Source organism: Lepus europaeus, chromosome 3 (genome assembly GCF_033115175.1).
Source record: "Lepus europaeus isolate LE1 chromosome 3, mLepTim1.pri, whole genome shotgun sequence".
NCBI lineage: Eukaryota > Metazoa > Chordata > Mammalia > Lagomorpha > Leporidae > Lepus > Lepus europaeus.
In genome coordinates this window covers 47,141,987-47,167,629 of record NC_084829.1, presented here as the reverse complement: position 1 = coordinate 47,167,629, position 25,643 = coordinate 47,141,987, and the positions used below count along the sequence as shown (strand labels likewise).

Below are 25,643 nucleotides of genomic sequence, written 5' to 3'. Positions count from 1 at the left end.
GCTTGCCCAGTGTAAACAGACAAAAGTGTGTCACCATCTTGAGTTTGTTCATTTTCCATTAATGTTTACTAGGATTTGACAGGGAAAAAGAATGACATAAATTGATAGGGAATTTGATAGGGAGGAAGAATGACATAAACATGTTGTAACCATAAGCTCCAAGGAATTTTTTGCTTGCTGGAAGGTGAGATCATGGATTAAAATTGTTAAAAAAAAGAATAGTCAACAACATTCTGACCGGTATTGGCACATTCAGGTGCTTCTTGTCTTTGGTCAATCTTTGTGCCTTAGAGAAGTTACAACAATACAGGTGTCATGTGGGTCACCCGGGTGAACTCTACGACCCTGGGAGCCTCTACAGCAGGCTACTTTGTCCTCTTTTGAAGTTTGATTTATCCTAGTTTTACCTTTAATTATGCAATAAATATTTATAGTACACCTACATCCTGTACAGTTTGGGAGGGCACATTGATAGCTCTTTTTCCCATTACTGCTGATGAAATAAGTGTTCTGGATGAATTAGATTTTCCAAATAACTAAAACTCCAGCTGAGATGGAGCATAGATAAATTTTGGAAAATCTCATCACACTACTTAAAATTCTAAACCCCAAGTTAGTATAACTTTTACATTTTTTTAAGGGGGGAATGTTTTAATTGTCAAGTACATTTGCTTGTTTGTCTTAAGCACCTTGCAGGGGAATAATTCTTTTTTTTTTGTTTGTTTTTGTTTTTGTTTTTGTTTTTTTGACAGGCAGAGTTAGACAGAAAGAGAGAGAGACAGAGAGAGAAAGGTCTTCCTTTTTCCATTGGTTCACCCCCCAAATGGCTGCTACGGCCGGCACGCTGCGCTGATTCAAAGCCAGGAGCCAGGTGCTTCCTCCTGGTCTCCCATGCCGGTGCAGGGCCCAAGCACTTGGGCCATCCTCCACTGCACTCCTGGGCCACAGCAGAGAGCTGGACTGGAAGAGGAGCAACTGGGACAGAATCCTGTGCCCCAACTGGGACTAGAACCCGGGGTGCCGGCGCTGCAGGCGGAGGGGAAATAATTCTTGAAAGCTGGACATAAGGTGATATCCTCAGGGTCTTTGCGAATTATTTGCCCTTACACAGAGAATTCCAGAAGGCTTTGTCTCTCTCTCTCTCTCTCTCTTTAAAAATTTATTTATTTATTTGAAAGGCAGAGTTATAGGGAGGCAGAGGCAGAGAGAGAGAGAGAGAAAGGTCTTCCACCCATTGGTTCACTCCCCAAATGGCCATAATGGCTGGAGCTGCGCCAATCCAAAGCCAGGAACAGGAGCTTCTTCATGAGCCTGCAGATGGTGAATTTACCTGCTATACCACAGCACCGAAGGCTTTGTCTCTTGATATATTGTGGCTACATTGTAGAGGGTTTGGGTTTTCCCATTCTTGCTTTAATATGCATGCTCATCTTCAGCAACTTCCTCCGCCACTACTCTTTAATTTGTTGCTTCTAATTAATTGTGGTCTGCAAATCCATTCACTCATGTTGTCAACGTGCACGTTGTCAGTTACACCATCAGTTGGGTCCTTGAGGGCTTGAATAGCATCACTAAAACAGACCCAGCCTTTGTCCTCGGGGAGCTTGTGGTCCAGAGGGGAAGACACAGAACAGAGAGATGTGTTAGTACAGAATTATGGTAGTCCTATATGAGAACAAAAGGTAATATAATGAAACTTGTTTTCAGTTGAGGGGTTGACAGGGATGGCTTTCCGGAAGAATCCTGTCTCTGCTAAAGATTTTGAAGCATCTCATCCTAAGTCACAAAGAGCTTTAAACACATCATGAAGGGATCAGATTTGTTGTATGACTGGAAAGGATGTCAGGAAAAATAGCCCAGAACCCAGTATTCCTTGCTGGACTCTCAGAGGAGTTCTGAGGGTTTCTCTGAGTGAGCTTTTGGTCTGTGCATTTTTTGACACTTCTGTCAATTGCTCAGCACAGGTGTCAGCAGACGTTTTCCATAAAGGGCCAGATAGTAAATATTTTAGGTTTGTGGGCCACATGGTCTTTGTTGCATCCACCCAAGTCTGCCATCCTAGCATGAAAGCAGCAACACAAATTTCTAGATTCCAGTTAACTTAGTTCGAAGAGCAGTTGGTATATAAGATATATTTTGCTGACCCTTGGCTCAGAGGATGCTTTGCTTATTATTTTTATGATCTTCATTATTGAGGTGCTTGGGGAAGGAAGGAAATGCAATTTACATGGTTGTCCCTGGCCTTGAGCTGCTTACAATCATTATGAGAAGATAAGTATATACACTTACAGGGCCATCAGTCAACATTAGGAGACAATATGTAATTAGGCACCAATATGATGAGCAGAAACAGGAAATGTGATGGAGGGACACTCATCTGCTTGGAATCTGGGTGTCTAGGAACAGTTTTTATTTTTTAAGATTTATTAATATTTATTTTTCTACAGATTTATTTTATTTCTTTGAAAGATAGAGTGACAGAGAGAGGGAGAGGCACACATACAGAGAAATCTTTCATCTGCTGATTGGCTCCCCAAATCCCACAACAGCCAGGGCTAGGACAGGCTGAAGCCAAGAGCCCAGAACTCCATACAGGTCTCCCATGTGAGCAGTGGGGACACAGTGCTTGATTCATCACCTCCTGCCTCCCATGATGCACATTAGCAGGAAGCTGGACCAGAACTGCTGAGTAGCTGGGACTCAAACCAGGCACACGGGGAGAGGGCATCCCAGGCAACAGCTTAACCTTCTGTAGCACAGCATACACCTGCAAGGAATAGTGTAATTCACAGAGAAGGCTGTATTTAATAAAATGATTACAAATGCTCAGAAGGCCAGAATGGGATACAACCTAGTTCAGCCCAATTTTAAAACTGAATAAAACAAGGTATAGCTGGTTTTAAGACAGAGCTTGGACAAGAATATAAGTCTTCTGTTCTCTAAATCTTTGCCTAAATATTCTTTCTATTCCAGGTATGGGTACCCTTGGGCTGAACATACATGTTTAGTAGATTCATATTAACAAAGGATAGGTTAGAGTGAGAGGTTCTTAGTTTGGATTACTTTGAGATTTTTGTCCCAGAAAAAAAGCCATTCTCAGAAGACTGAGGGCAGCATGGTTATATCTGTCACTTGGAATGGGATAGAGGATAGTATGGGAAGGAGGAAGGGGTAGAAAAATATAGAAAAAAAAGATAGAAAAATGCATACACTGTGATATGGACAAGGAGGTAATCTACATGGCCTCAGTAGGAAGAATCTCTAAATTAAGGCACATCCAAACTATTAAAGAGAACTTGACTGTTAGAGAGTATGAAGTAGCTCATATGTTCTGAAATAGAAAGATTTCAATGATACAGTATTAGAAGATGAACAAAGGCAAATTACAGACTAACATGTATGGCTTGTCCATCTTAGATATGTGAAACAATTCCAAAAGCAACAGTAACAGCTGTCTTACAGTATGTATGGAATGCATCATATAAAAATGCTAAGAAGAGTCTAGAAAGACACACACCAAGATTCACAGTGAGTCCCCCTGAATGAGTGGATTTGAGCAGATGCTTAACATTGTACTGTCTGTATTTCCTGATAAGTAGAATTCTCCCAAAAATGTTTGTTTTGTTGAAAAATATTAATAAAGAACACTATTCAAATTATTAAAACTTTCAGGCTGGGCAAGAGACAGAGGTAGGGACTCTTGCATTGGGACTGAGCTCTCATCAACATGTACGTCAGAATCAGAGGAGTTTAGAGACAGAGGAGCCCTGGCTTCTAGGGGGTTCAAACCTTGGTCAGGCCTTAGAGTCACTTAGAGAACTTAAAAGCAAAACAAACCAAGGCTGGTGGTGTGGTGTGGCGGGTAACACCTCTGCCTGCAAAGCCAGCATTCCATATGGGGATGCAGGTTGTTGTCCCAGCTCCTCCACTTCAAATCCAGCTCCCTATTAACAGCCTGGGAAAAGCAGCCAAGATGGCCACTGGAGCTATCTGGGGAGTGAACCAGCTGAGGGAAAAGAAAAAAGAAAACCAAAGTGTAAACAAACCAGATTCCTGGCCGTCACTACAGGAACACAGTGATCTCAGAGATGGGACCAGGAATGGGAATTTTTTAAAAAGCTTCCCAGATAATGTTCACACTGTGCATGAGATCCGAGGCTTCCGTGAACCTTAGAGATCTGAGGCTTCCGTGAACCTTAGATGTTGTGGTGGATTTGTTCTGAGAGGAGGAGCGTGGTGGGGGCAAGAGGCGCAGAGTCACCACACAGACTCTGGGAGTTGGGTGAAAGCAGGCCAGAGGCAAGCAGCCCTCAGACTCATTTATTTCAGTTGGTACAGCAGCTTATATAGCCAAGACAGCCAATCTGGTCAAGGGGCAATCTATGCCTTAGCCAATCACAGCCTGTTGCCAGGCAGTTTCCGAAGCCATCCAGTCACATCTGTTGCCAGGCAGGCTCCATTTGCCGTGTGGTTTCCAAAGCCATCCAATCACAGCCTGTTGCCAGGCAGGCTCTGTTGCCAGGTGGTTTCCCAGGGGGGTTCTGAAGCCACTCCTGAGTAACTGATGCTCGCTTGCCAGCGGCCATCTTGGCATGGCCTTCTCATTCCACCACATTTCTCATTCCACCACACTTAGATTTGGTTCATCTACCACTCTATAGCTGAGAGGATTAAGACTCTTGATCAGGTCAAGCCAGCTCCGGGTTTTCTGACTCCTGGTCTTTTGCACTTTTCAATGACTATGTCTCCTGATTCAGGTATTTTCCTGGCATCAGCATTAGGTGCCATCTCAACTTGCTTTTAATTTATAAAGGGGCCATATTTTTATTTTTCAATTTGTATGAGTCTTATAAATACAACATTTGGAACATGGTAATTCTTCCCTCCGTACCCTCCCTCTCTCCCACTCTCCCACCCTACTTCCTCTTCCCTCTCCTGTTTAGTCTAAGAAAAAGAAAGAAGAGAGAAAAATGAAATGAAATGAGATGACAAGACTAAGAAAACTGTTCCTCAACAGTCCAGACAAGGGCTGTTCAAAGTTATTGCTTCTTGAAGGTGATTTCATCTTATTTTTCCTTCCTCCTTTCCTTTCCTTTCTACCCCTTCTTTCCTTTTAGAAACTTAATTATCGGCCGGCGCCGTGGCTCAATAGGCTAATCCTCCGCCTGCTGCGCTGGCACACCAGGTTCTAGTCCCAGTTGGGGCACAGGATTCTGTCCCGGTTGCCCCTCTTCCAGTCCAGCTCTCTGCTTTGGCCCAGGAGTGAAGTGGAGGATGGCCCAAGTGCTTGGGCCCTGCACCTGCATGGGAGACCAGGAGAAGCACCTGGCTCCTGGCTTCGGGTCAGCGCAGTGCGCCGGCCACAGCAGCCATTGAAGGGTGAACCAATGGCAAAGGAAGACCTTTCTCTCTGTCTCTCTCTCTCTCACTGTCCACTCTGCCTGTCAAAAAAGAAAAAAGAAAATTATCTTTAAAGAAGAACCCAAGAGTGATAAATCTTGCGAGCTCTTAGACACAACTATAACTTATGAGACATAATAATATCTTCCACTTGAATACACTAAAAGGAAGTGATTCTTTTTTTTTTTTAAGACTTATTTATTTATTTAAAAGGCAGAGTTACAGAGAGGCAGAGGGAGAGAGAGAGAGAGAGAGAGAGAGAGAGAGAGAGAGGTCTTCCATTTGCTGATTCACTCCCCGGATGGCCACAATGGTCAGAGCTGGGCCAATCTGAAGCCAGGAACCAGGAGCTTCCTCCGGGTCTCCCACGTGGGTGCAGGGGCCCAAGGACTTGGGCCATCTTCCACTGCTTTCCCAGACCATAGCAGAGAGCTGGATCTAAAGTGGAGCAGCTAGAACCAGCACCCATATGGGATGCAGGCACTGCAGGTGGAGGCTTTACCTGTTACACTGCAGTGCCAGCCCCAAGGAAGTGATTCTTGAGAACAAGTTTTACTATTGAGTCTCATGATAGAACTCTTTGGAGACAAAGGTCCTGCATGGGAAGTTAGTTCACAGGGACTCTTGTTGTTTATTTAACAATTAAAAATCTTATGTATGATGTCAGTGATCATCCAATGTTCTTGACATGAGCTGTCTTGGCTATGGAAGCCTTTTGGATCCACTAGCTCAACAAGGCAGTGAAGTGGAAGTTTACTCCTACCTTCAGAGAAAAGTACATCCTTCTTTGGTGGAAGGGGCCATCCTTAAATGTTGTTTTTGAACTTGATCCACCTCATCCTCACTTATTGTGAATGATATTTGCTGTGTTTTAGTTTTCTTAGAAACCGAGTGGTTGCCACCAGACTTGTAGGAAAAGCTCTAGTTTTAGTTCTTGAATCTTCAGTTGACTAAGAGGCCTTAGGAAAATAGCTTCTCTTGGGTACCATCTGGGTCTCTGAAAGAAGAGAGGGAGGTCACCACCTTCTTCCCACAGCAGGGTGTCCGTCAGGAAAAAGAGCCCACAGAGCAGTTCTCCAGCTTAGTAGCACAGATGGATGGGTTTATCCATTAACCTCAGAATTGGAAGAGATCATAGCAGTCCCTCTAGCTTGGGGATCTCCAGATTTATTTTAGGAATAAACTCTCCTGCAGGTGAATCCTTACTCAGAAGCTACATTAGAAAATGGGTACAGAAGAGCTGTTGTGTTTGGGCTTTTAACCCCTCAAGCTCCTTGGCCCCAGGCACAAACTTGAGAGTGATGCTACACCCTGACTTGGGCTCTTTGGAGTCCAATTTGAAAACCATTGATTTCTTCCTCTTTACTTTTCTTTAGGTAATTATTCACCTAACCCTCAAGTCTGTCTTCTCTGGATATGGAAAACCAACACCCTAGTCCAAGTCACCACTAATTTCCACCTTGGCTTTCACCTTCCCATTGGATTTTCTTATCTACTCTCCCCTGGGCCACCTTTCAATGACCACTCTCTGGTCAGATAACCTTTTATTCATGAATGTGGTTATATGCCTCCCAACTCTTCACCATCAAGAAGGAACATAATGAGTTGTTATTGTATTTTGGATTAAGATCACAATGTGGAACTTCTGCAGATACAATGGTGGTCACTGTTGTGTCTCGTGGTAGATCTATATGCTTTTTGGTTCCTGTGCTAAGCTTCCATCTGCTTCAAACTTTTGTTTATGGATTCCCTCTGCCTAATTTATTTCTCCATTTCTCCCTGCCTGGCGCTGATTTCTGCTTCTCCATCCTTAAGAGTTTTTAAAAAATGTTTCTCCACCTCCCAGAGATAGGAAACAACTCTTTAACCCCCTCTCAAAGGACTCTATTTCTTTTTCTCAGCACTAATCTCACATTTTTAATATAGATTTACTTATTTATTTGAAGGCGTTACAGGGGAGAGGGGACAGAGAGAGAGACAGAGAGAGAGAGAGAGATCTTCCCTCTGGTGGTTAACTCTCCAGGACTGGGCCAGGCTGAAATCAGGAGCCAGGAGCATCTTCCAAGTCTCCCATGTGGATGGCAGGGAACCATGCACTTAGACCATATTCTGCTGCTTTCCCCAGGTCATTAATTGGGTGCTGGATTGGAGGTAGAGCAGCTGGGACACGAACCAGCACTCAATGATGTCAGTGTTGCAAGCAGCAGTATCTGCTATGCCATAATGCCAGCCCCAGTAATCTCAATTTTAATTGAATAGTTACACCTGCCTAAGAATGTAAGCTTCATAAGTGCTGGAACAGAGTTCTTAAAGTTCTCTCCTCAGCGCATGGCACTGTACCTTGTGGACATATGGTAGTTCTTTTGTCCAATGAATTCATAGTGTGTATTTTTTTTCACAAATCTAATTTCTAGTGTTCAGTTCAGGCAAGCACAACTTGCCTGAGACATCTGCTAACCCTGTTTGTAGAAGCTGGAATTGCTTTCTTTAGCATAAAGTAATTTAAAGGTACATCTTCAGTCTCTAAGGGACTGAAAAATTTACTTAAAGTGTTAGAAAGAGTGCAACAGGGTTTGGAGGTGAGTTTTGTGTTCTGCCAGGGAGACCTCTAGAAATTCAGTAATCAGAAGACTGATGCAGAACCTACCATCCCCTACCTAGCATTACAAGTGTGCACCTGGGGAGGTAGAGGAAGCCCAGCTCCCCATGCACACCTCAGACACACACATGCAGTGCCATTCATGATCCCCTGTGCTCATTTGGCAGAGCCAACCTCCTCAATGTGCTCCATGTGTGTGTGGCTCGTTGCCCAGCTTCCCACAGGGGTAGGGAGGTGAAGTTAGATCACAGAGCACATCAGAATGATGTTCGTCCCCCCCACCACTCCCTGGCTGGGAATCTTATTCTGTCTTCTGTTTTAAGTGTAGTAACCTGTCATTTGGGTTACTTATACATCGCTCAAACTTCTAGAACACTATAGCTAACTCAAACCCATTTTGCATGTAGATAATAAGGAACCCCAAGAAGTACAAAGCAGAGCCACTTTGCAATCTGTTGGATTGGGTCTCTTGTGTTGGAGAGATTGGGTCTCATCTTGTCCTGGGTATACTTGCCAAATGGATCTTGGGCTGCACAGGACAATTCCTTCTACCTGATGCATTTTGCTGTGCTTAGGGAAGGGTGGCTGGGGCTGATTTTGCAAATGAAGGAGCAGGGAAACGAAAGGTCAAGGCTGAAGAGAAAAGGGACGGCATTACAGAATTTATCATTATCGAGAAGAAGGTTCTTTTTCTTTGGGTCCCAAGATGAAGTTAAGCTTATTAATGAGAAAAATCATCCATATCCCTTTCTCTTTTTTCTTTTTTGCTGTCAGATTAAAGAAAAAAATGAATATATTCTCACAAGCTTATTAGTTTTCAATGCAGTATTGATGTTAAACTGCAGGCAGCTTTGGGATAGGGTAAAGGACCTCAAGGGAAATATTTTAGTTAAAATATTTAAATTTTAAGATTGGGAAGGAATGGAATCTTGGATTAAGCTTTAAGGTGCTAAGACAGAAAGTCTTATCACTTTGACACAATACTTGCTTTATTCTCTTTAATTATTGGTACAGCAACAAATTGGGAAGGAATTTGTTCTGTTGGGTAGCAGATAGTTTGTGGCAATCATTATTTTCTTTCTTTCTGTGAACTATATCTATTTATTCATTCATTCACTCATTCATTCAGAAGGGAGTGCTGGGGGTGGGGGAGAGAAATCTTCCGTCTTCTGGTTTACTCTCCAAATGCCTGCAACAGCCAGGGGTTGGGTCAGGCCAAATCCAGGGATCAGGAACTCTATCCTACAGGAACTCAGGTACTTGGACCATCATCCTCTGCTTTCCCAGGTGCTTTAGCAGGAAGCTGGGTGGGAAGCAAAGCAGATGGGACTTAAACAATTGCTCTCATATGGGATACTGCTGGTATCCCAAGTTGTGGCTTGAGCCCCTAAATTTTGTTTTCAGTTTATCTGTTTTGAAAGGAAGGGACACACACACACACACACAGAGGGAGAGGGAGTGAGAGAGACAGACAGAGACAGAGACAGAGAGATCTCCCATCTACTGGTTCACTCCCTAAATCCCAGCAATTTCCTGGGTTGAGTCAGGCTGAACTCAGGAGCCGAGAACTCCATCTGGGGCTCCCATGTGGGTAGCAGACACCCAACCACTTGAGCCATCACCTTTTTCTTCTCAGGGCATGTATTAGTAGGAAACTGGAATAGGGATGGGAGCCAGGACTCAATTCCAGGCAATCCAATATGGCATGTGGTCATCTCAAATGGAAACTTAAGGGCTATGTCAAATATTCACGCAAATCATTATTTTCTTGATACATAAAGCTACTGCATTTTGTACAATACAGTAAAAACTGTTGGAAACTCTGAATCTTTATAAAGCAGGCAAGCCTTCTTCTAATAATCTTCCTCTACTCTGCTTTCACCTCAAAGGACTGCAGGATTGAGTATCACAAATATAATTTTCCTTCTTCAACTTTCATTCTGGAAGCTACTGTAAAATCTGGTTTAGCTGATAGAAGTTTCTTCTCTGTGAATGAAATTTAAATGTGTATTGAGTCTCTTTTAGTGGACCACCTTTGTGCTTGAGTTTTTTTGGTAGCTGCAGGTCCATGCTCTATATAGCTATGGACTTCTAAGGCTGAACAAACAAGGTGTGAAACTAAAAACATCAATTGCTGATTAAAGCACATTCACAAGAATGCCAAAGGCCTCCCTCTATTTCCAAAAACAAACAAAAAATTTAGCCTCATAAAGACAAAAGATCTGAAAAAATGTTGCTGTGCGTATGGGTTAACCCCAAGTAGGCAATCTGGTGGCATGGTAGTGAATATGTGTCTCCCTGGTTCTCAGTTGCTTTTGTCCTGGTATCAAGAAATGGCAGCTTACCATTTGGATCAGGTAAAAGAAGAGAACTGATCAGCAAGTTCTTATCTTCTTGCATTAAGATTTTGTCTTCTAGCTATATAGTATTTTCAGTGCTAGCTACAAAGTGCTTTTACATACACATTCTCGTTTGATTTTTATAGTCAATCTGAGAAGTGTGTGAGCTTCATTTTACAGATGGAAAAACAAGAAGCTGAAGCAAAGGTCAGGTGGCTCAACCAAAGCTTCACAGAGGTCGATCCAGGGCTTCATTTCCTTCTACTGTGTTGCAGCAGGAGTGTCAAGAGGATACACTACCCCCAGGCCTTTAATAGATGTGTGATTGTGGTGTTGGTCCTTTCTTCTTCTCCCCTAGATAATACCTTCTTGGTTTTTGATTTCTCCCTTTCCCCTTTTATTTCTTTCAGCTTGGATTCCTTAGCACCACCACAGCTCAGCCAGAACAGAAGGCGCCAAATCTCATCGGCACTTACCGCCATGTTGACCGTGCCACTGGCCAGGTGCTAACCTGTGACAAGTGTCCAGCAGGAACCTACGTCTCTGAGCATTGTACCAACACAAGCCTGCGCGTCTGCAGCAGTTGCCCTGCGGGGACCTTTACCAGGCATGAGAATGGCATTGAGAGATGCCATGACTGTAGCCAGCCATGCCCATGGCCAATGGTTGAAAAATTACCTTGTGCTGCCTTGACTGACCGAGAATGCACTTGTCCACCTGGCATGTTCCAGTCTAATGGGACCTGCGCCCCCCATACAGTGTGTCCTGTGGGTTGGGGTGTACGGAAGAAAGGAACAGAGACTGAGGACGTCCGGTGTAAGCAGTGTGCTCGGGGTACCTTTTCTGATGTGCCTTCTAGCGTGTTGAAATGCAAAGCATACACAGACTGTCTGAGTCAGAACTTGGTGGTGATCAAGCCAGGGACCAAGGAGACAGACAATGTCTGTGGAGTGCACCTGTCCTTCTCCAGCACGACCTCACCTTCTCCTGGCACAGCCATCTTCACAAGCACTGAACACATGGAATCCCATGAAGTTCCTTCCTCCACTTATGCTCCCAAAGGTAACTTACCCTCATGAAATATTTATTTGAGGACAGCTTTGAGCCCTTGGGAGGTACCAAGAGTGGTCGCATACCAAAGATATTTCCTTCATTATGTGTATTCTAAAGCCATCCTTTTGAGAAGGGGCCTTTTTTTTTTTTTCCCTAATTAAACCTGACTTCTTGGGACCTATTAGAAACATTTAGACTGAGAATTTTTCTATTAGGAAAGATCAGATATTTAGAAACTAGGTCATATCAAGCTAGAAAATAAAAACCAAGAGAAATAAGGACAGCATGTGACCTTATATAAATCATTTAACCTCTTTAGGCCTTGATTTCAAACTCACCCATTAAATGAATGATTTAGATGTTTAACATTACTTTCAGATTAAATTTTTCCAGCGTGGAGTCAATCCTGAGTTGATACAGCCAGAAGGAAAGAAGGAAGGATAAGGGGAGAAAATCCCATTACTTCTGGATGGGAGGGATAGATAGTGAGTCTAAGGTGGAGTAAAGCAGGGAAAAGAAAGAGAGAAGCTTCAGGGTGGAAACATATTTGTATCGGGTTTAAAGTGACTAGCATTCATATCTGGGAAGCAATCATTTTATTTTTTCCAATTATTGTAATTTGATGCCCTTTAAATATCCCACTTTTCCTCAGAATCCCATTTTAACTTCAGATAAAGTAAAAAATTTATCCTTTATTTTCATATCCTTTCTGATTAAATTCAATTTCCATGAGATGATAACCAACTTGAGTTATGCTTCTAAGTGCACTGTCGTATATGATTACATTTTACCTTCATTATGACTCTATAAAGACAGCCTTCTTACAGTTTCAATTTTGAAATGAAGAAATGGGGCCAAAGAACTCAAGTGGTCACTCCATATTTTTTTAAGGGCTGAAACAGGCCATGTCCTATCTGTTGAGACTCAAAATTCTGATCTCTCATGATCATCTTAGTTATGGGAGCTTTTCTAAAAAGAAATCAACTAAGTCAACTAAACTGCTGGCCCAAATCTTGTTTAATCTCTTGGTAACCATATTTGGTTCACTGACCTGTCCCACCATACCTTTTACTCATCAAATTTGGATTTGCATTTGAACTCTTTTCTTTATTTTAATCACATTCTGAGTTTTATCAAAAGGTGGGAGAGGAGAATGAGCTTCAGCTCTACATTTGAACTAGATTTCTGAATACTAAAAATAATGAAGGGCTGACTAGAGTACTGAACATACATGTGTCTACTCAGTGCATGAAGTACAGAAGACGCTGCCGTGCGGCTCAGATGTTGGGTCCCTGATGGCTCTTGGTTTTGGTACAAGCAGTGAGTTTAGCTATTCAGTTCAGTTCTTACCTTCCACATAAAAGTGCTGTTAGAGCCTTTATAAAAATGTGCAATATAATTTTATTTTTTCTTAAGCTCCAAAGGTCATCTCTTCTTTGATTATCTGGCCCAGTTTAGAGATGACCTGAGAGAGAAGGAACATGTGGATCCCCAAATACGGAAAAGCTCTTCCCCGCCTCCTTACTCTTTTTTCTAGGCATGAACTCAACAGAATCCAACACTTCTGCCTCTGTTAGACCAAAGGTACCAAGTGGCATCCAGGAAGGGACAGTCCCTGACAATACGAGCTCAGCAAGTGGGGAGGAAGGCATGAATAAGACCCTCCCAATCCTCCAAGTAGCGAACCACCAGCAAGGCCCCCACCACAGACACATCCTGAAGCTGCTGCCATCCATGGAGGCCACTGCAGGTGAGAAGTCCAGCACACCCATCAAGAGCCCCAAGAGAGGCCATCCCAGACAGAACCTGCACAAGCATTTTGACATCAACGAACATCTGCCCTGGATGATTGTGCTTTTCCTGCTGCTGGTGCTTGTGGTGATAGTGGTATGCAGCATCCGGAAAAGCTCAAGGACTCTGAAAAAGGGGCCCCGGCAGGATCCCAGCACCATTGTAGAAAAAGCAGGGCTGAAGAAATCTGTAACTCCAACCCAGAACCGGGAGAAGTGGATCTACTACTGCAATGGCCATGGTGAGCTTTCTCTTGTTTTTCCTTACTTGCAGATCTCCCTGCCTTTTTCCCCAGTCCTTATTTTCCAAAGGACTGAGAAATTGAGCTTGTGGAATCTCTCTTGTAGGCCAAGTGCTACTTGATCTATTCTTATGGAAAATGAGATTGATGATCTTGTTAGAAATAATGCGTTCAAAAATAATAAATTCTCCTACCCTTACCCCCTTTTCCCTGGGATCTTTAAAACAGGAGAATCTTGGAGAATCAGAGACTGAGTGATCCTTCGGGAATTTGTTTGACCTTGTCATTTAACAATGAGGAAATTGAGATCAGAGAGATTTGGCTGCATTGACCCAAACAAGAGCTAGTTGTTTGTTCGTGACAGATGGGGCTAGACTACATGTCTCCTGATGGTTGGATCCCTTGCTTTTTTCTGTGTCACTAGGCAGCTAAGAAAATAGAAAGTGGCAAAATTCATCCTGTCCCAAGTTTGCCTTTTTGAATCTAACCCTTGGTTTTAAATTCTTATAACTTTCCTCACATGAACATTTATCCCTCTTAAGTTTTAAGGATTCCATTCCATCCGAATGAGAGGTCTTTTGTATGATAGATAACCCACAGCATAATATAGTGGTCATCATCTGAGCTGTGCCTCCCCCTTATCCCTTACCTAGTAGACAGTATATGTTTATACAGGCTGGAATACTTTGGAAGCCAGGAGTTATGGTTCTTACTGTTAATACAGAAAAATGCTTATACTAGGTTAAGGGGAAAAAAAGATACATACTTTATATAATAAAATCCTAGTTTGCTTAAAACCTTAAAATAAATGTGCCAAAATGCCAGTTGTTGTCCAGTGTGTTGGGATTTACTTATGGATTTTTTTCCTTCCTTTTTAGCTTCCTGTACATTGCCTAAATTTTCTGTAGTAAGGATTTGTTGCTTTTATAATAAAAATTTAGAGAAATTTTTTTAAAAACACTTCATTTTGCTTCCCCTTGAGGATCTGTGTGAATGATCAAAAGCCAAGTGAAAACCAGGCTGAAGCAAACATCCTACTGGGATGGACTTGCAGGTTTCATACCCAGCACACTAACTGTGTACTAGAAACCCAGCTCAGGAAAGTTTCAATTCCCTTTCCTCCTTTTTACAAAAGAAATCTTATTTGCACATAATCTCAAACTAAATGAAAAGTTGCAAGTATAGAACAAAGAATATCTATATACCTATGCCCAAATTGACCTTTTATTAATTTTTTGCTCTTTTGCTAACTTTTTGCTCTTTTGCTTTATCATATACTAACTCTATAAAAACAGATTTATGTATTATAAAATATGCTCAGAGTAATTTATTATATATAGTATAGTGCTATATATAAAATATATACATATGCATACATATAAATATATACAAACTTAAATACACCAAGTAATTTTTCTGGCTCAAATCAAAGCCCTTTTTCCCCTTCAGACTTCACTGTGGTTTTCCTAGCAATAAGGATATTCGGAGTACAGTACATAGTTCAGTTTTCAACTATAGTGAATCTAACATAATTTCAATACTTTGCCATCCATATTCCAGTATTTTACATTGACCTGGTAAGGCACTTGAAAGATAACACACTTTTTTGTTATTGTACAAGATTGTACTTAGGGTCAGATAGTGCATTAAATTGCCCTGTGACTAGTTAGAACACTTATTCTATTCTAGATTTACTTAATTAGTAGTAAATAATGTGAACAAAAATGTTCACAACTGACCTCTCATTTTCACTTTATTAAAGAATCAACTCCACTCCAAAAGTAATTGCATGGATTGATTAGATTATGGTCAGTTACATTTCTGAACTTTTTTTGTAGTGTCGTTTTAAATATTCGTAAGAATACAGCAAGCTAGAGAAGCAAAAACTGGTCTAGCAGCAGAAAGAAACTTAATACCATGACCTTAGTCATTTCTATGGCCACAGTAACCTTGAAAACTACTTTGCCTGTGTTCTTAAAACAATATCCTGTTTTGTAAAAAGAATGGAAGTGCCAAATCCAACAAGGCCTGATCATCCCTGTCTTGGAAGCAGTACTTCAGCAATGTGCTCTTCAAACAAAATCACAGTAGTTTCATTCAGGTGTAACCACCTTTTCCAATAGTTTCGCCTTTTCCCCCAGGATTTTGTTTTGGGATGTTTATGTTTAAACTGAAGAAGTCACTTTCATCCCTCTCCCAAAGTGATAGTCTTAAAGGTACAACCAGGTAAAATCCTACTACAAAGAGAGGTTCTGTTAAATAAAAGCCATTCCAGGTGCTGAGAGGCCAGGAGAACAATGTCTTGTTGATCTGATTGCAGTGAGTTCTGGCCAGCAGTTGGTTCTGTATAATAAGACCTTTTCCTGGCCCTTCCTCATCTGTTTCACAATGAATTGTTCATGTGGATGAGGGTGGGCTCTGTGTTACTTTCTATCTGAGATCTTCCAAGAGCTCACTTAGCCCCGCCCACCCAAAAGAGGCATGCCTTGCTCCTGAATGCCATGGAGACCAATCAGTACTCTGAAGCTAGACCACTAGCTCTCATTTATCTTGCCAAGAAGGACCTCTTTTATCAGCCATCTCCACTCATCCCTCCCTGTCTACCAGACTTACAGGTTTTAAAGTTGAACTCCACAAAACTGCAATCCTAATTTCATGGAATCCTAGGGTTGGTAACACAGGATGATGTCTTAAATGGCTAGAAGGATGGAAGACTGGAGTGCTGTGGTATTTTGTATTCTTCATTCCTTTATGAAGCCAGGAAAATTTTATGTCTGATAGATTGGGACTGGACAGTAGTTTCTTTCTTTTTTTTTTAATATTTATTTATTTATTTGAAAGAGTTACACAGAGAGGAGAGGCAGAGAGAGAGGTCTTCTATCTGATGGTTCACTCCCCAATTGGCCACAATGGCCAGAGCTGTGCCAATCCGAAGCCAGGAGCCAGGAGCTTCCTCCAGGTCTCGTACGCGGGTGCAGGGTCCCAAGGACCTGAGCCATCTTCCACTGCTGTCCCAGGCCATAGCAGAGAGCTGGATCGGAAGAGGAGCAGCCAAGTCTCGAACCGGCACCCATATGGGATGCCGGCGCTTCAGGCCAGGGTGTTACCCCGCTGAGCCACAGCGCCGGCCCCAGTAGTTTCTTTCAATATGTCTGTTTCAGCAATAGAAAGGGATTTCTTTCAAAATTTTTGCATAGAAACATCTATTTTAAGAGTGTATTACCTAGTCAAAGTCTTAACAAGATGTAGGCCAATGACTGTAAGTCTGTGGTGTTAACACTCAATTTGTCATGTTTTTGCCATTCGTGGTGGTTGTTTTAACATAGCTCCAAAGCAATGGGCTAAGTCTGGGGGGAATTCAAGAAGTTCAGTATAATTTAAAATTAAGGTTAATTTGGGGTCACATTAATTGGGAGGCTACAGAAAAAAACAGTGTTTTTTATTTGATCTATTTTGTCACATAAGGCACAAAAGTAAAAAATAGTCCCACACAATGGTTCATGTATTACACTGAGGAAGTCTCAGATGATCCAAACACAGTCACTTTGTTCACTTGCTTGTATCTCTGGAAGATACAAAATGGTTTTTCAGTCCCAGTCGAGAATGGGGTGGCTGAGAATAGGACCACGGGCTGTTCTCTCATTGCTGGTTCTAATTTGTGCCCTTGCTATGTGTTTTTCCTACCTTCCTTTCTTTCTCTCCTCTCTCCTTTCCCCACCCCAAAATCCATCCATCCCCCTTCATTTTCCTTCCCTCTTTAACTATGAGGGTATAGCAAACAGTTTGTGGAACATGAAATTACAAGGTAAACTTGTTTTGGTGCAAAATTTTTTTTGAAATCCATAGATGTGAGGTTTCTTCACTGGGTTCATTGAAAATGCATATTTTGAGCAAACCATAAATGGATCTCGAAGGGTTTTTTTGTTGCACCAAAGTAAACATATCTTTCAATTCTATTTTTCCATGAATGTTTTAAGGTTCTCTTGCTTTTGCAAAAAAGTGTGGTTGCCCTAGAAATGTTGAGGGGAAGTTTGCAGAGCAGGTGCAAAGTGGAAAGGTCCCTGAGAGTTCTCAGGAAGTATATTCTGCAAAGTGACAAGGGGAGTAAAAAAAATGGGCAGTTTCTGTCTTTACCCAAACTTCCTTTTTCTTTCAGGGTTTAGGCTGTGAAGAAAAAAATGAGAAAAAGAGGGTGAGAGACAAAGGGTTTGGACTTAACGCAGTGTAAACTGTGCTCAGTTTCTGGTTGGCACATTCTTCATGCTCTGCTTTGGAAAGATAGTAAACATTTCACAGGAAAGGTGCTCCCTCTCCATGTAGGCACTTAAGGCATATGACATAATGATAGCATCTCCTTCAGGGATTGTGAAAGCAACTGGGACACTCTTTCTCAAGCAAACTGTTTTGGATCCATAGTAGCAAAAGGGCAAAGTAGAACAAAGATGATAAGAGGCTATTTCTTAATACTTTTGGCTCTTATATTTGTCACTGTTTGTGGTTGTGTGATTTGTGTCCCCACCTATGTTGTAAGAGTTTAGAGAGCAGACCCTGGGTCTTAAGTTCCTTCCTTACCAAAAGTTCCATTGCATGGCGTTGGTCTAGAGCACCCACAAGCTAATGAACATATTTTTCTGCTTTAATGATGAAATGTTTTAAAGCCATTGCACTATTTAGCTTTTTCCCTGTTGACTCACAGTGATATTGGTGATAGAGATTTTTTTTTTTTTTTTTTTTTTTTTTTTTTTTTTTTTGACAGGCAGAGTGGACAGTGAGAGAGAGAGAGACAGAGAGAAAGGTCTTCCTTTTGCCGTTGGTTCACCCTCCAATGGCTGCTGCGGCCAGCTCATCGCGCTGATCCGAAGCCAGGAGCCAGGTGCTTCTCCTGGTCTCCCATGCGGGTGCAGGGCCCAAGGACTTGGGCCATCCTGCACTGCACTCCCGGGCCATAGCAGAGAGCTGGCCTGGAAGAGGGGCAACCGGGATAGAATCTGGCGCCCCAACCGGGACTAGAACCCGGTGTGCCGGCACTGTAAGGCGGAGGATTAGCCTGTTAAGCCACGGCGCCGGCCAAGAATTATTTTTCAGAATTAAAGGATCCTTCCATGATAGCAGTGGCTTAAAATACAGAAATAAAAACTGACCAGAAAAGATTACTTATATTCCTCATGTGATTTGCTTATTTCTAAGTGGAATAAACCCATAGACACTAGAGAACAGGATGATGTGAGAAGAGAAAATGTGCTAATTCAAAGGCCATGGCACTATCATAAATACTTAGGTGCTGTGTTTAACTAGTATGGGAATGTGTTAGTCTTGTGGGTGGCCTTAAGCGGAGAAGCAGGAGAAGCTTATGAGAGCCATGTGGTTGGGTCAGAGGTGGCATGAGGGAGGCAATGGAGGTAACGACTTTAGGGAAAGAAGCAGCGGCAAAGACTTGAAATTGTATCTGCAAACTTGGGTTCTAGAATTTTAGGTCTGGAACCTGGCATTTAGCCTAGCAACTGAAATGCTTGTGTCCCACATCAACACCTGCATCCCATATCATAGTGCCTGAGGTTGATTCCTGGCTCCAGTTCTCCACCTTCCTGATAATGCAGACCCTGCGATGCAGCAGTGATGGTTCAAGTAGTTGAATCCCTGCCATCCCATCCATGTGGAAGACCTGAATTGAGTTTCTGGCTCTCAGCTTTGGCCTGGCCCCATCCCAGTCTTTGTGGGCATCTAGATAGTGGACCTGCAGATAGGAGCTCTGTCTGTCTGTCCATATGTCTCCTTCTCAGCCTCTAAAATAAATAGACAATAAAATTATAGATTTGCCCATATGGGATTCTAGCATTGCAGGCATTGGCTTTACCTGCTACGCCACAGGGCCAGTAAGGCCTTTTACTTCTATAGGTCTGTTTATAAGCATAGAAAATTAGAAAAGGGCCTTATAATATGCAATTCAGAGCATAGACTCTGGAGTCTACCTGCACCTCGAGTAGGGAGTTAGACCAAGAGGAATGATAGACAGATGCACTTAACTGTAGTCTCCAGGTCAACCCATTTTCCTTGTAGGGAAATGGAGAGGATTGACTGAGTCACATCAAATATTCTAGCTCATTTCTCATGCAGTGTTGCTTGAGAGTTGGGAGGAATGCAAGGTATGTCCACAGGAAAAGGACATCGGCAATGCAGCTCCTTTAAAATGTATGTAATGGTTGAGCAGAGGCAGGACTTCATTCTTGGAAGGTTAGACTGTGGTCCTGAGTAGCAGTTGTGGGCCAAAGAAATTGTGTAGGGCTGGGAGAGCTGATATCCAGATCTGTTTTACTACTGAAAGGCTGGATGATCTGGGCAAGGCACTTTCTCTCTTTGGGTCTTTGCTGTCTTTGAAAATGGAGAGACACGAATCCATCACAGTGAGGTAATCAATGCGGCAATTTATTTTTGCCTTAAGTGGGTATTCCTACTACTCACACTCATGTCTGACAGGGGAAACACTGGCCCATGATGAGTCCTGCAACTAGGAGTGGAGAACAATGTGCTGCTAGTCAGAAGGAAGAGGGCAGCCTTAATCCAAACCGGGTTCCAAAGAAGGACTGTGTCCTTACTGCAGCGTGGAAGAGATTTCCCTATTTCTTTGAGCTTATGTTAGAATGAGAGCAGGGTAGAGGATGTGCAATAACTCCATGTGCATTGAAGGAGATATTTTTGTAGTCATAGATATTGAACATAGTTATTGAACAGTTGTTAAACTCATTTTAAATTGTTCAATCCCATCAAATATGCCACCAGAAATTATGCTATTCCAACATCTGCATTTATTGCAGAGGCATTGAGAAGACCTGTCTGATGGTCTTATCCATGTCTCCAGGAGTCTCAGACACTAACAGAACTTTTGACAACAGCCTTGCATTGGTTAGAGGTGGAGGCTGTGCATCTTACCCAGTAAATGCTTTATTTGCTTTGGAAAAATTGCTCCACTCTTGTACTGGCTGAGAAGTCAGTCCCTCCTATCCACCTGGAAGGAGCATCCAGCTTCTGGGATGCATGTGTCCCAGCAATATCCCCTGCCCATCTAGCTAAGTTTTAATACCCAGGTCTGACTTCAGCTGTACTGAAACTTTCTTTAATATACTCGTATCATGGCTCATTAGTGCAACCATTACTGCCCCCAGGAAAGGGATTCTTAAATTATATGTTTGCCAAGAGTAATGCACCTTTGTGCTCATCCAGAAATAAATTTTCAAGATGAGGGAAATTGTCACTCATATAAAGGTGGAAGGCTAAGCTTATAGAAAAATTTATTTCACTTTCAGAAAGGCAACACCCAACTCTAGTTTCAACTGCAGGTTATATAAGAAGGGCTGTGCCAGGAAGACAGTGACTCTCCAGGGGCCCAGGCAAAGCTCTTGTCCACAGAGTATATCTTTAACCATGACAGCTATGTGTTTCTTCAGGGAAAAGTGCTATGACAACTGTTGGGTTAGAGAAGGATTATTTTCTTAGTTACATTTTCTCTCTCTTTGTTTTGTTTTTTATTTTTTGCTGTATTATCTCTTTTTTGAGAGTTATTGTTACCTATATGTTGAATTATTTTCCTAAACAGAAATCAAGTAGTCAATCTGCATGACTCTGAATTAATTTTTCTTTGGCATAATTAAATATTTGAAGTAAACTTTCCCTGTGTAACTTATGCTATCCTACTCTGAGATGAAGAGGCAAAGTTTACGATAAATTTGTAACTAGGTTCAATTTTTTGGCAAAGCAAAGACTACAGAATTAAAAAGAAAGCAAGGACTCACTATTAAACTGCTTAACCTGTGATGTTTTTACTTAATTTTGTGTATTTGAACACCGAGTTGAAAGCTCTGTTCTGGTGCTTACTAGGCTCAGTTCTAATGCTTACTAGGCTTTAGTAACAGAAAAAGTATTTGTTTAGGTTGCAATCTGGAGAGCAATGGACATCATGAGGGCATGAGTGTGTGTGCATAAGGCATTTAGAAGTAACTTACATAGACTAGTATCATTTTTCAGAAAATGAAATTGAGGCACAGGGAAGGATGACTTGCCCAGCAGGATTAGAGGAGAGAGAAGACCTGGGTCCCCTGAACCCTGTAACAGTGCTCCTTAAAATTTCCATGGTGTCTTTCTGCTCAAATGATTGCTTGGTACACATGACTTTGTGGTTTCCAAATAAGTTACTCAAGCTCCTCGAGTGAGAAAATGGAGAGGTCATTTGCCAATATGGATCCTGGAAGCTGAGGTTGGGAAAGTAAAAGAATTTAGCTCTTTGGCCTTTCTCAGTGATGTGAGGTAGCTGAGGAAGAGGATGATGGAAGATGTGTCTTGGAGGAGGAACATCCTCTGACCTTCCTTCTGTCTGTGGTTTGCCTTGATGAGAATGGTGATGGTTCTTACATAATAATAAGTCAGAGGTCAAAGGAGTCTCCTTTTGCTGAGCACCTGAACTGGTTTATATCAGGCTCTGAGAGGTGAAAGAGCAGTGGCTATGAAATTAATTAAGAGATCTTGGCTTATGTGAAAGTAACTTGCAGAAGTTCTTAGAGAGCCTGCATTGTGATATAGCTGGTAAAGCCACCGTCTGCAATGCCAGCATCCCATGTTGATACCCGTTCAAGTCCAGCTGCTCCACTTCCTATATAGTTCCTGCTGCTGTGCCTGGGAAAGCAACAGAAAATGACCCAAGTACTTGGGTGAGATCTGCATGAAGCTCCTGGTTCCTGGCTTTGGCCTGGGAAAGCCTTGGCCTTACAGCCATTTGGGGAGTGAACCAGCAGATGGAAGCTCTCTCTCCTCTCTCTTGTTTCTCTCCGTCTCTCCTTCACTCTGTATAACTCTGCCTTTCAAGAAAATAAATAAACGTAAAAAAAGAAAGAAGGAAAATCTTAGAGCTCCTACAATCTGAATAAAGCCTTCCCACCTTTACTTTGAAGAGGCAGAGGCATTTCCCTTCATTTCTCCTTTGCTTACTTGCTCCTGCCCTGTCCCACAGAGACTCAAACACCTTTCTAACTGCTCTTTTTTTTATTTGACAGATAGAATTAGACAGTGAGACAGAGAGACAGAGAGAAAGGTCTTCCTTTGCCATTGGTTCACCCTCCAAATGGCTGCTATAGCCATAGCTATGCCTATCCGAAGCCAGGAGCCAGGTGCTTCTCCTGGTCTCCCATGCGGGTGCAGGGCCCAAGGACTTGGGCCATCCTCCACTGCCTTCCCGGGCCATAGCAGAGAGCTGGCCTGGAAGAGGAGCAATCAGGACAGAATCTGGCGCCCCAACCAGGACTAGAACTGAGGGTACCGGTGCTGCAGGCAGAGGATTAGCCTAGTAAGCCACTGCACCAGCCCCTCTAAATGCTCTTGACATTGACGTTAACTCAATTTCCTTTGATAATGTCCTTGTCCAGGATAAATATATATATTTTTTTCCTAAAGGAGGCATATTATTGATGCATTATTTTGAAGGGAGTGAGAGAAACAATAATTCATGTTATCGATGGCTTACTATGTACCAGTCACTGTCTTATGTGATTTTTGTGTTTTCTCATTTAATTCTCAGAACAGCTTTATGATATGAGACTCATTCATTTTACATATAAGAACAGAGACACAGAAAAAGCATACCCCACCAGGCAGTAGGGAGCCTGGACTAGCACTTAGACATTTGACATTGGGTTCTGAACTTCTTCTCACTCTTCTCTCTTTATCATTTTGAGATGGAGGGGTAGGTGTGGACAGACTATTGAAACCTAGACCATCACAGGTGTTTGTTATAATATACTTGTCCTTGTTTCTTTTTCTGTGAGCCAATGATGGGGACTGGGGTCTGGCAGGGAGACATATTCAAAAGATTTAGATTCAGAGAAGAAATGGGATTAGGAACTCTTAATCCTGGAAGACTGCATGGTGCAGTGAAAGGTAAGGCTGATGGGTCAGACTGACCCACATTTTGAATGCTGGCTCTAATTATGTGACCATGACAGACTATGGAACCTCTCCTCAGTTTTTGCATCTGACATGCAGACATGACTCCTAGTTCATGGGGCTATTCATGCAGATCATATGAGCTCACATGTGACATTGATAAACCTGCTGTGTAATTTCTCTGTCTCTTACAAGAAGGATGGTGAGGATAAGCCATACTGAAGCAATGATACAGAACATAAGTCCGGGCAGAGGGACTCAATATAGGATCAAATGTAGTGAGTAACATGGCCCAGGAGAAGTGTCTGCAGAGAAAATATCTGAATTGGAACACTGGCTATAAAATGTGAGAAAAAGAACTACAAAAGAAAATAATTGTTATCCATGCATTCTGATTCTAATTGTTCTAGAGGGTAGAAGAAAGGAACTTTTTCCTCTCTTGCAGTGGCAGGAGTACCTGCTGAGATAATAGATGCAGGGAAAAAGGGAGAAGCCAACACACGGTATACGTGTAAGAATGGAAGTCTGATCAGTAGCAGCTGTGTGGAGTGGGCCAGCATTGGTTCAGGGAGGGTATCTTTCCATAGGAAAGGCCTTTGGGGGTCTGATTTTGCTTACTTGTATCATGGAGACATTAAGTTCAAGTATCTATCACATCTTTCATCTTAATATCCCATATTTCAGTGATGCAAAAAATCAAAGCATGAATTTAAAAACCACCTATAAGCAAACTCATTCCATATCTGAGGACTGAAACTCAAAAGCTAACCTAAAAAGTATAAACCATTGACTTGGTGGTTAAATCTTTTATATGCATGATTTTCATCTAATCTGTATATAAATACTGCTCTTAGGAGAAATAATGCTGTTCAAGAAATAAGACTTAAATTGCTTAATGCAATTATTTTAAAAGTTCAGTCATGGAACCAAGTTATACTTTAGGCCTTGGATTTGTGATGACAATATTTTTTAAATATTTATTTATTTATTTGAAAGAGTTACACACAGAGAGAAGGAGAGACAGAGACAGAGAGAGAAAGAGGTCTTCCATCTGCTGGTTCACTCTCCAATTGGCCACAACAGCTAGAGCTGCGCCAATCCAAAGCCAGGAGCCAGGAGCTTTTTCCAGGTCTCCCACATGGGTGCAGGGGCCCAAGGACTTGGGCCATCTTCTACTGCTTTCCCAGACCATAGCGGAGAGCTGGATTGGAAGTGGAGCAGCCAGGTCTCAAACCGATGCCCATATGGGATGCCGGCACTGCAGGTAGCAGCTTAACCCACTATGCCACTGCGCCAGCCCCAGTGACATTTTTTACTTCTTCCATTCTGCTCCCAATCTATAGCTTATTGCTCAAGTAAAGCAAAATATGACATCATCCCACTATCTAGCAAACAAGCAAGAATGGTTTTTACTCAATACCAGCTTCCTATACAGTTCTAAGTCTTTATGAATCCACCAACAAGCTTAGAGAAAATGTATCCTTTCCTCCCAAAGTATGGCTTCTCCTTTAGGATTGGTCAAGGGTGATGGAATTAGTCTTTATTAGGAATTATGAAGGAATCATGTCTCCCAGACTCACATCTCTAGACTTCTCCTTTTCCTGGTTTGAGCAGTAGATTCAGCCCAGTGATGGAAGCAGATTTACAGAGCAATGCAACTGTGGGGGTAGTGTATGGGTTTCTTCTATAAATACTTCCCAGAGGTTTCAGTGGTTCAGTAACAGAGGTTGAGCAACTGGAAACTGCACCCTATATATTTTTGAACATCATCAATAAACGCTTGAATCAGCGTTCAGCAATGACTTAAGAAAACATTTTCCCTGATTATTAAACCTGCCATATGCAATGTTCACAAATGAAGAACAAATTAAGTGAGTTAGGAATTTGATACTAAGGTAGTGTTCCTCCACTTCGTTTTTGTTTAAAGTGAGTTATAGGGTGTTCGCCACCACCAAAATAAGAAAAATCGGAAGGCAATTTATGGATGCAAAGATAACATACTAAAATATGTTTCTAACATTGCAAGAAAGGTTTCTGCTACCATTAAGTTTTTGTCTACTTTAACAAAAAATTTTATCATGCATACTGAGTGACGAGTTCTGTTCTGTTTTATAAATATTAATTTTCAGAGCCCTACCATCCCCATCTTACAGCAGAGAGATCTGAGGTGAAGAGTAACTTGCTGCAGGTCACATAGCTAGGAAATGACAGTGTTAGAGTTTTTAAATTATTTTATTAAAAAATTGATTCACATTCAATTTAACTTGTACATTTGTATGAGTGACAGTATAAT

General features: G+C 42.0%; 1 protein-coding gene across 1 annotated transcript in view; it reads left to right on the top strand.

Moving 5' to 3' along the window:
* The window catches only part of TNFRSF21 (TNF receptor superfamily member 21), a 77,050-nt gene that overhangs the window by 15,724 nt on the left and 35,683 nt on the right, over positions 1-25,643 (top strand). The window contains exons 2-3 of the mRNA XM_062186243.1: positions 10,749-11,400; positions 12,929-13,423. Coding sequence (XP_062042227.1) covers positions 10,749-11,400; positions 12,929-13,423 — 1,147 coding nt within the window. The remainder of the gene's footprint in view (positions 1-10,748; positions 11,401-12,928; positions 13,424-25,643) is intronic.